This window comes from Ostrea edulis, chromosome 1, assembly GCF_947568905.1.
Source record: "Ostrea edulis chromosome 1, xbOstEdul1.1, whole genome shotgun sequence".
Lineage (NCBI taxonomy): Eukaryota > Metazoa > Mollusca > Bivalvia > Ostreida > Ostreidae > Ostrea > Ostrea edulis.
Window position 1 is genome coordinate 15,641,429 of NC_079164.1, and position 11,571 is coordinate 15,652,999.

Genomic DNA, 11,571 nt, shown 5'->3' on the forward strand with positions numbered 1-11,571 from the left:
TCATCTTTATTGAAGGGGCCATTATTTCAACTTGAAAGCACACTTTAAGCTATTTCGTGAGTTTTATAATTTCCAGAACCTTAGGATTTTTAAATGACTCTGCTTTTTTTTTTTTTAATCTAATAATTTTCTTAACCTGGGAGGAGTATTTGATTAAAATTAGCCCAGTAATTCTTCAGAAGTTGAAAATGATATAAATTTACTAACACAGAGACAAACAATGGTTGAATGATTTTCCCCCCCTTATATAATTGTATAAATGCCACAAACAAGTAGTTTTCTCAAATCTGCAGCTCAAATTTCAAACTACACCACAATATCTGAAATTTCCCATGATTTATCTGATCTTTAAGCTTTTTGTTAGATCAACATTCACAATATAAAACAAAGGGAAATTACAATATAAAAATGTTGTTTGTTTTCAGAGTAAAGTAAAGGTATAAATAAATGGTAATTGTGCTGAAATCTAAAACATCAGTGTCTCTTATATAAAAAATTTCTACTTTAACTGTACTGGCATCTCAAGAAGTCAAGAAAAAGGAACAATTCACACTCATGGTTGAGTTGAGCCAAAATAAATGTAGATTTCAGTATATCCACCCTTCCCTCAAAACAAAGTGGAAAGGAATTGTATAGGTTATGCCTGCTCTATGATCCATTTATGCTTTATTCATAATAAAATATTGTATAAAATAAAATATGAAGTTTTCTGAATGCTTTCCAACCCATAGCTTTCTACAAATAAATCTCTTGCATCATAATGTCAATATGACTTTAACTCTGGTGAATTCACCGCACTGAACTGGTACAATAAAGCCTTAGTAATTTTCATACTTCACAATGCTACACTATAATCATTTTCCTGTGATCACAACCATAGACATGACCAACTGACAGATGACAACTGATTACAGAAACGGGCCTACCTCTAAATACTGGTTTCTCATGAAGTCGATGGCTTTTTTGATTTTGTTGATCATACTGGGTCCTCGGCGATTGTAAGTACCAGATTCTTGTTCCAGCAAGTTCTGCAAATAATGACAGACTTCAGTAAAACCCAAGCTTGAATATTTCCTTTCACAAATACACAGCAATGGTGATGTCTCCATACGAGTTAAAAATTCTCAAGAGGAATGTTAAACAATATACAACCAACCAACAACTAGAGATGTCCCAGAGGACATTTTAAAGTCTACTTTCAAGGACTTTTATATACTTTAAAATATTTGACTCTTAAGTAAAACAAGAGATGTTTGTAAAACACATATGCCCCCCCATGGTGCAAAATTGAAAAGGGTTATACACACACATCATTTAATTGAGAGTAGTATCATCAATTCAAAATATTGAGCAGACAATATCTTCCTATGTCAAGAGTGGATTGACCATGTGACCTAAAAATCAATAGGGGTCATCAACTCCTGAAGATGTACCAGTGTACCAAGTTTGATGTCTGTCAGGCAAAGGGTTCTCAAGATATTGAATGGACAGTATATTCCTATGTCCAATTTGACCCATGACCTTTGACCATGTGACCTCAAATCAATAGGAGTCATCTTCTTCTGAAGATGTACAAGTGTACCAAGTTTGATGTCTGTCAAGCAAAGGGTTCTCAAGATATTGAGCGGACAGTATATTCCAATGTCCAGTTTGACCTTTGACCATGCGACCTCAAAATCAATAGGTGTCATCTTCTCCTGATGATGTACCAGTGTACCAAGTTTGATGTCTGTCAAGCAAAGGGTTCTCAAGATATTGAACAGACAGCATATTCTGTTATTCTGGATTTTTTTTTAATGATTTTTTAAAAAGAAAATCGGTGTCCAACAAATGCTTTAGAGGTCTGACATCGTGCATCGCATTATGATGAAAAATATAGACATGTGCCACGAGTCCTGTTCACCTATACGGGTGATTAAATTGAATTCCAAGTATGAGGATTTTGTTTTTCATTTATCTTTAAAAAAAATCGGAGTCTATGTTTTACCAAGTCTTCCGGTAGTTATTTTTATCAGAATTATGAAAATGTCCTATCTAAATTAATTTATTGTCATATTGAGGTCGGGTTGTAGTGATGACATGAGTGCACTGCTCACTGCGTAGACGATTATCAAAAAAGTTCATGGGGCTCATGATCGTGCTGCTTATAAAACCACGAGTCCGGGAGTCGCTTTGAAAAATCACTAGTGACAACCCTGATGTGGCATGAAATTGGAAGACTGGATCTAGACTTGTGGTAAATAGGTGTGATAATCAAGAGACCTAAACATTGCACCATTTGACTTACGTAACTTAGTGTCTTGTCCTAACGATGCCTGTTGACCCACTAGGCTCGGTAATGATGGGGAAAATCATTGATTTAAAAAAACATGAAAAAAGAGCACTGCTTCATTATTTTTATTTTAGCTTGTAGGTTTTCATTTTAGCCTGTGGATTTTTTACCCACAGGCTAAAATTAGCCTGTGGTAGAAAAAGTTAATTTCGACCCCTGCCTCTTTAAAACATCGGGTTTTTTTTTTAAATACTTACAATTTTGAAAGTTTTAATGATCCAATTTTAAACAACAATCTACATTTCTATACAAATGAACAAACTGACAAAGTTTGCTGATTCTAGGTTTCATATCTACATGAGCTCAAAAAAGGGATATGCCACATATGGCCGTATCATCTTAATTATAGGTCACAGTAACCTTGATTTAGGGTGTGACACACCTTCTTAAGATGCATTAACTGACCAAGTTTGATGATTTCTAGATCAAATAATTGCCCAGTTACAAATCGGACAGGATTTTGCCCTATTTAGCCATATCGTATTAATCAGAGGTCACAGTGACCTAAGTTTAAAGTGCAATCCATCCTCTACCCAAGATGTATTACTTGAAAAAGATTGGCGATTCTAGGTCTCATAGTATTGAACTTATTGGACAGATACGAAGCGGATACAATCACCATACCATAATAAGTCAACAAACAGACCCACTTTTTTTTTGTAGACAGGCCTGTTTATACTAATATACACTCCTTAAAGTTGTAGATCCACCTACCTGCTGTGAGACTGTGGGTGTAGAAAAGGCCTGTTTATATATCCATTCTGATTCTTCCTCAACCTCACCTTCCTCTGTCGGTTTTACCGGGACCTGACGCAGCTGAAATCGTTCAGGCATGTCTGTCATTCGAATCTCATTATCCTGATCTGTGAAGAATCCACGCTCAATTTCGGATGGTTCGAAAGCCTAATGAAAGACAAAGTAAGAGTACATAACTTAAAGGACCCGTTTTCCCTCTAAAAATAAAACAAAGATGGGTTCTCCATTTCTCAAGGGACTGAACACATACTTATAACATCTGACACACTATTTTAGCATTTTACAACAATATTAGGATTAAGCATGAAAATCAGAAAGTGGGTCGGTCATGTTCTAGTCACCTGAGGTTAGGACCAATTTCAACATCGACTGTAATCGTTTCTTCTTGTCTTACCTCGTATATCGTCTTCTTTAGACTCTTTTTCTTGCTTCCTTTCTTAGGTCTCTGTCTCGCCTCGTCTTCATCATCATACTGCAAATACACAACAAACACATAAACTAACAATAAACAACAACACCACTGCCAAAAAAGACATTTCAACCAAAATATTACTTTGGAAGTTTTATGAATACAACTGCTGATGCTGAAGTCATTACGTAATTATCACTGATGTATCCCAATAGTTGTTCTGTATCCCTATCATCCAGCTGTATACCGAATATTCAGTATATCTGTACAGTGTAAACGAAATCTTGAACAAGGAGTGTGTAACTCAATTTCACTGGATTCTAGGTCTATATACCTCCTTATCCAACAATAGGCCTTCACTTTCCACTTTGATTTTCAATAACATCGCAGTAGTAACATACCTCATCTTCCTCTTCAAATTCATCTTCCTCTCCGTACCCAATATCATCAAAATCGAAGTCCACACCAAAGATGTCCTGAGCCTCTTGTAATGCTCTGTCAGATAAAACATCAAAAATAAATAAAACCTGTCTTAATAGAGTTAATACTCAAGCAGGGTTCATATCAATATATCACATGAGTGCCACATTCATACAAACTTCTACAGATTAGACAATAATTCAAATTTCTGCGACCTTGATCAGTTCAATTGCATCAAAAGTAAGGCCAAATTTTTTAAATACTTTCTCAGGCCAAAAATTCCGAATGCAGGCAGGTATTAATTTTTTTTTTAACTTGGCTGTAGCATGAGTTATCTTTCCTTTCTATGTTCATTGTAGAACGAGTTACCTTTTCTTTCTCATGTATAGAATTTTAAAAAAAATAGCTTCACATTACTTACATATATGTAATACTATTAAATGTATACTATCATTCTTATACACTTGCACATAAATGAGTATGCATTCAATAATTAATCGATCAAAAAGATAAAATTCGATTAAAACCATCTAAAGTGTTACATAGATATCTATAAAAGAATTACCTCAGGAAAACAAAATGAGTAATTTTTTTGGGCCTAAACAGCATGGCTGTGTCTAACCATGTTAAGTATGATATGACTGTTGTCATTGCAGGGAAGCTGTCACTTAAAAAATGTTATTTAGCTTTTGACATCCTCCTAAAAACATTATAAAGTCTAGTTGAAGCTAGATAAGATACAGAAATCTGTTTTGACAAACCCTCAATTTTTTTTGTTCGGAGGATCACACGGTAAACTACAGAAAATATTCCATTAATCTTCTGAAGAGGCAAATTCAAATGTTCACATGTCTACAGAAATTCTATGTACTAAGTTTGCTTAAAATTGGTCCAATAATTCTTGATAAGAAGATGAAAATGATCGAGATAAGTTAATGCCAGACAGATAATAGACAAAAACTTGATCAGAAAAGTGTAATTGAGCGTTTTGTTCAGGTGAGATATAAACTTGCGGATTATAGCACCTATTAGAAATGTGAAGTACCAATGATAACTTTTTGAATAAAAAAGTCAGGCTTGATGATTCTGACCCCCTTTTTCAAATTTAAAACTTAAAACATGAACCTTCAACTTAGGAGTCTGACTGGATGATACAACTTACGAGTCTGACTGGATGTTACAACTTACGAGTCTGACTGAATGATACAACTTACGAGTCTGAATGAATGATACAACTTACGAGTCTGACTGTATGATACAACTTGCGAGTCTGACTGGATGATACAACTTACGAGTCTGACTGGATGTTACAACTTACAAGTCTGACTGGATGATACAACTTACGAGTCTGACTGGATGTTACAACTTACGAGTCTGACTGGATGATACAACCTACGATTTTGACTGGATGTTACAACTTACGAGTCTGACTGGATGATACAACTTACGAGTCTGACTGGATGATACAACTTACAAGTCTGAATGACACAACTTACGAGTCTGACTGGATGATACAACTTACGAGTCTGAATGACACAACTTACGAGTCTGACTGGATGATACAACTTACGAGTCTGACTATGATACAACTTACGAGTCTGAATGACACAACTTACGAGTCTGAATGACACAACTTACGAGTCTGAATGATACAACTTACGAGTCTGACTGGATGATACAACTTACGAGCCTGACTGGATGTTACAACTTACGAGTCTGACTGGATGTTACAACTTACGATTCTGACTGGATGTTACAACTTACGATTCTGACTGTATGATACAACTTACGAGTCTGAATGACACAACTTACGAGTCTGAATGACACAACTTACGAGTCTGAATGACACAACTTACGAGTCTGAATGACACAACTTACGAGTCTGAATGACACAACTTACAAATCTGACTGGATGTTACAACTTACGAGTCTGACTGGATGTTACAACTTACGAGTCTGACTGGGTGTTACAACTTACGAGTCTGACTGGATGATACAACTTACGAGTCTGACTGGATGTTACAACTTATGAGTCTGACTGGATGTTACAACTTATGAGTCTGACTGGATGATACAACTTATGAGTCTGACTGGATGTTACAACTTATGAGTCTGACTGCATGATACAACTTACGAGTCTGACTGTATGATACAACTTACGAGTCTGACTGAATGATAGAACTTACGAGTTTGACTGAATGATAGAACTTACGAGTCTGACTGGATGATACAACTTACGAGTCTGACTGAATGATAGAACTTACGAGTTTGACTGAATGATACAACTTACGAGTCTGAATGATACAACTTACAAATCTGACTGGATGTTACAACTTACGAGTCTGACTGGATGTTACAACTTACAAGTCTGACTGGATGATAGAACTTACGAGTCTGAATGGATGATATGCTTCTTTTTCTTCTGTCTGTGTTTAATAGGTTCCCCATTTTCGTCAACAATAAAATTATCCATGTCTGAAAAGGGAAAAAAATAATGGTAATTCAATATCTTGCCAAGCATGGGATTCATTCATATACTAAATACACATCATCAATTCCTGCTAATATTTTATATCTAAAAGTGCTAATATTCTTATTTATTTTGAAGTATATCTTCAGAGTGTAATTACATTAACAGCAAAAGAAACTGAAATGGAGGTATATAATAATTTATAAACCTTAACCTGTAAATCATTCCCATGCATCTGAACATTTTCAAACTTCACACACTGCTCAAGATACATATGTAAATAACAACTCTTACATGTTCATGTGAATTTTAAGCATGATTGTCATGCATATTCGTAAATATGAATTCAGATCACAAATTTTGGGAATACTCCTTTTCAAGTACATTCTTTACTTACATGTTAAAATTTAAATGTTTTTGTTGTAAACACTAGTGAAACATCTTCTTGAATACTTACTTTATATCAACCATGTACTACTTTTGTTACATTTGTTGTAAACCAACAAAAAAGTTTTCGCATTAATACACCTATCTGAATAGAAAATAAACCATTCCACACAGTAGCACAATTTACCGTCTTCATCGTCCTCTTCGTCCACATCAAGGCTCTCAAACTCGTTACTAACTCTCTCCCGTGGCGCCTCGGATTCATCACCATCGCCGTCAAACAATTCATCAGCTAGAGCATCCCTCTCACGTTCCTCGTTCATTTCCTCTTTATCAGAGTCCTCCTCGTCTGACACCATGCGAATTCTTTTCAATTTTGGCTGCAAAACACAAACAATACAATGCCAATCAGTTTCCCAATATTCCATTGTCATTTGTTAGAGTCCCATGTACAAAGCCAATAAAGGTGTCAATAGTGGTCCTCCTTACAAAGAATCTGCCCACTTCTTAGCCAATATAAAGATAAAATTCCTTTTACTTTTGTTTACATTCTTATAATGAACCCCTTTTCCTTTATTGTGCCAAAATAGAAATATTAATGATCTCCCTTCCTTTACATTTTTAAGATAACTTTGTATTATCAAACCCTTTTTCTTAAACAAAAATTCCAAAAACATCAAAAAGTTCCCTTTTTTTATCCATGCAGATAACTGTCAAATTTCAGTCCGCTTGCATTACTACTCCTCATACTCTATAATCCCTAAGAAACAGCTTTCTATTTTTAGCTGTTCTGGACGAGTTGAATGGACAAGCTAAGAAATAGCTTTCTATTTTTTGCTGTTCTGGACGAGTTGAATGGACAAGCTAAGAAATAGCTTTCTATTTTTTGCTGTTCTGGACGAGTTGAATGGACAAGCTAAGAAATAGCTTTTTATTTTTAGCTGTCCTGGACGAGTTGAATGGACAAGCTAAGAAATAGCTTTCTACTTTTAGCTGTTCTGGACAAGTTGAATGGACAAGCAGTAAGTGCAGATGTAGCTCAAAACCAGAAGTGAAATTTCAAAATAAACTGCTCAACTAAATGAATATTTCTGGGAAACTCTAAGTAATCTATGCAGCAATTCCTGAGAAATTCCAAGCAAATGAAAATAAAAACAAAAAGTAGAATCATAAGGTGGTATTCTGTAGTAACAAAATGTTTCAATCTTAGTACTTTAAACTAAACTATCCAATCAAAAGTCAAATGGACATATTTTAAATGAGATTGCCAAAATTCTTATCATCGTTGGCCTTAGCAAAATTTCAGTATCGTCGTGGTTCCTCTTTTTCTATACAGTCCATAAATTCTGATTCCTTCATAATATTTAGTGTATTGATTTATCTAAGCATTACTTCTGGTTTGCATATGTATTGCATTTCTGATTCTTCATCAAGTGTGATGTCTTGGTGGCTTATCAATTGGTCTACTGGGTCTGTCAGGAGGAAGGAAGCTCGTGGAGATAACAGGAGTAAAAGAAAGGGACGAGCATAAGAAAAGGAAAAGCACCCTGAATGATCAGTTAAACAACACTGGACAAATATATTAATGTATAAAACTGTAAACACACGTCATTGAACAATTCATTTCATTATGTGTTTTTCGTTTTGGGTCCTGCAGACACATCCTCCAAGCAAGTCCTCTTGTCCTGCTTCTTAGTAATAGTTTTCAAGAACTCTGCAATTAGCTCTAAAATTGTTCTTTTCTGGGTATTCTTACATTGTTCAAAACTTACAAGAACCTTCTCTCTACCACCAAAGTTGCAACTATAGGATTTGGGAAAGTCATTTTTGTTTATTATATTTAGTAGTGGCAGATTAAAATAAATGTGTCAGTTGCCCACTGTATCAAATATAACTAGACAGCTAAATACCATTATCTCACCACAACCATAGTTTTCACTTACCTTTCTTTTGACCTTGACCCCCAAGTTCTCCTCAATCAGGTCGTAGTCCTCCTCTTCCAGCTGATCATCTGACTCAGAGTCTTCGTGTTTCCGTTTCCCTGACTCACTCCCCGATTCTTCACCCTCTTCTTCCTCCTCCTCTTCCTCATCTTTGATAAACCCTTCCATTTCTTTCCTGATCTGTTCCTCTGTAAGATTTAAATGTGCTTGTCCCAAAAATATATCATATCAAGGTGACATTGACTATAAGCATAGCTTCTAATTCAGACCTTAGTGATGGCACATGCTCCATTCATCAGAAAGATTGATGATGTACACTTTTAATGCCAGCGATTTTTTTCTACCCACTGGTACTGGTACCGGTATCCATTCGATTGGGAAAAATAGCGTCAAAATCGAACAAATTGGGAATTTTCTACAAATGATTTTAACTAAAAGAAAACAAAAAAGAGAACAAAACAAGAACTATTCATCTCTTTACAAACTTTTTATGGTAATATTTGCTGTTGTGAGACATAAGGAATCGCTGTAGGATTGTTTTAGAATCGCTGTAGCTCTACAAAACACGCACACTGCCATGATCTGTACTTTCGATTTAATACCGGAAGTGAATATTTTAGTTAACTTGTACGTTTCAGACTAAGTAAATTACGATGTCAGTGGTCTATTTTTCGGAAAGTAAGTTGGGAATTTTTAGTCTCAAAATTTGGAAAAATGTACGGTTTTTGGCATTGGGAATGGTACCGTTTATCGGTACCAGTTATATAAGGAAAAAAATCGCTGAATGCTGAGAATATGAGAGAATGGACAATTTTTTACCCACTTGTACTTCAAAGAACAACATTTCATCAACTGACTACGGTAGCATGAATATCATTTTAACTCATAATACATGTCAATTATTGAAAAATGAAAACATCTAGATAATATATGTCTGATACATGATCAAGTGAACCTTTCTTCTAGACAATGGAGTTCAAATGGAGTACAGGGCTCGAAATTAACATATGCCCGTCAGTCTGTAACTGGTTAAAAGTCTGGCGGACTGACTGACATTTGTTTTAGTCAGTCCGATGGGACTGGTTAATTTTCTAAAGCATCATTTTGGAAAATATACTTATGAAATTTTATACACACATTTGGCATGCTTTGATCTGTAGATATCAGGCGAATTTGGTTCGTAAATTATATAAATCCCACATTTAAGTGTTATAATATTGTCTGAGGCATATTCATTTTTTGAGTTAAATTTCATTTTAATTACATTAACGAAATATGTTTAATTATTTCAGAAAAACTGTTGGACTGGTAAATTTTTCTGCGGACTGGTGAAAATCATTCCCCATCAGTCCAGCTGGACTGGTGACATAAAATGTTAGCTTCAAGACCTGGAGTAGCAACACTTTAACCCATAAAACAAAACTGTATCAGTGTATCATTGTAAAGATTCCAGTAACTTCCCAAACAATTATTTCAGTTTAAATCCCTGCCAAGAAAATTCTATCATTGATATTGATTAACATGATTATAGTGACAAGGGCATTTCCTATTAAAATTCTGTTTTAAAGACCTAAGAACAGACAGGGTTGTCACTAGAAATTATTGAAGATCAGTCCCCGGCTCGTGGTTTATAAGCAGCTTGAGTCCCATGAAAATTTGATGAGTCCCATGAAAATTTGATGAGTCCCATGAATACTTAATGAGTCTTTTTTATATAAGACAATTAAAATGGAAGCAATACAAAATATATCAAATTTAAGATTTATTTTTAATCATTCGCGACTTGGCCTCAGACGACTAATTGTCCACGTCAACAGAATTACTTCCCTGAATCTCCTACCATCACAACAACCCTATTCAATATTAAACAGCATTTTAATCAAATTAATATTATTGTGATGAAATAAATGCGTACTAGTTTTGTTTGCCGATGATCTGTAAAACCTACCAAAGTTTACAAACTACGCTACTTTCGATTCCAATAAAAATGGCAACCAGAAGACAAACATATAGATTTCAATATAGATCCTGATTTGTAAAACAAATAAAGAAAGAAAGAAATAAAAATAAATAACTACCAGTGGCAAAATGTTCTTCATTTTACATCTTCTCTAACTATCTTTTGAATATTATATTCTACTTCGCACCTAATTGACTGATGCTAAACAAACAAGTCAGATTTGGACACTGTGAACTTGGTGGAATTATTTCGGTTCACTAGAGCATAACGTTTTACCTATATTTTTTCCTAATATGAGTTTTAATTAATACACAATATCAGGGCTTCTAAGTAAAATTATGAGTTTTACTCTGGGTCTGTGACGCGTCCGCGGGACTCGCCATATCAGACAATTTCGCATCCCAAATCAATTTTCTTTTCTGCGTCTAGGACGCGGATTCTTGCGTTAGTGACAACCCTGTGAACAGATGCACTTGAAATATGCTAACTTAAGTGGTTAGAAAGTATACACAATTATTAAATCCAGATTGAGATGACCAATACCATCTTCTTCTTCCTCCTCCTCCTCACTGTCGGAGATGATCTGTCGGCTTTTCTTCTTTGTTTTTTTCTTCACTTTTGACTTTCCTCCCGATTCACCCCCTGACCCCGACGCATCAGACTGACCTCCCTCCTCATCAGAACTTACATCAGATTCCTCAGCTTGGTCTTCCATAAAATCCATGACTGAGGATTGCTCTCTGACAAAATCAAGTCAAAATTGGATAATTTCAAAAACACTATCAGCATTTCAAATACCTCCTTGTCCATGTTCCTTACTACGCCAATGTATCGAATAAAATGAATATTACAAACTCCACTAGCTATTTCATGATGTCATATAACATTTTTCTT

At 35.1% G+C, this 11,571-nt stretch overlaps 1 protein-coding gene across 1 annotated transcript in view; it reads right to left on the reverse strand.

The window, feature by feature from the left end:
- The window catches only part of LOC125661721 (transcription elongation factor SPT6-like), a 42,921-nt gene that overhangs the window by 30,912 nt on the left and 438 nt on the right, over positions 1-11,571 (reverse strand). The window contains exons 2-9 of the mRNA XM_048893866.2: positions 11,221-11,417; positions 8,718-8,905; positions 6,962-7,154; positions 6,308-6,392; positions 3,899-3,992; positions 3,483-3,560; positions 3,047-3,235; positions 927-1,028 (exon numbers count right to left, since the gene is read on the reverse strand). Coding sequence (XP_048749823.2) covers positions 927-1,028; positions 3,047-3,235; positions 3,483-3,560; positions 3,899-3,992; positions 6,308-6,392; positions 6,962-7,154; positions 8,718-8,905; positions 11,221-11,401 — 1,110 coding nt within the window. The 5' untranslated portion in view covers positions 11,402-11,417. The remainder of the gene's footprint in view (positions 1-926; positions 1,029-3,046; positions 3,236-3,482; positions 3,561-3,898; positions 3,993-6,307; positions 6,393-6,961; positions 7,155-8,717; positions 8,906-11,220; positions 11,418-11,571) is intronic.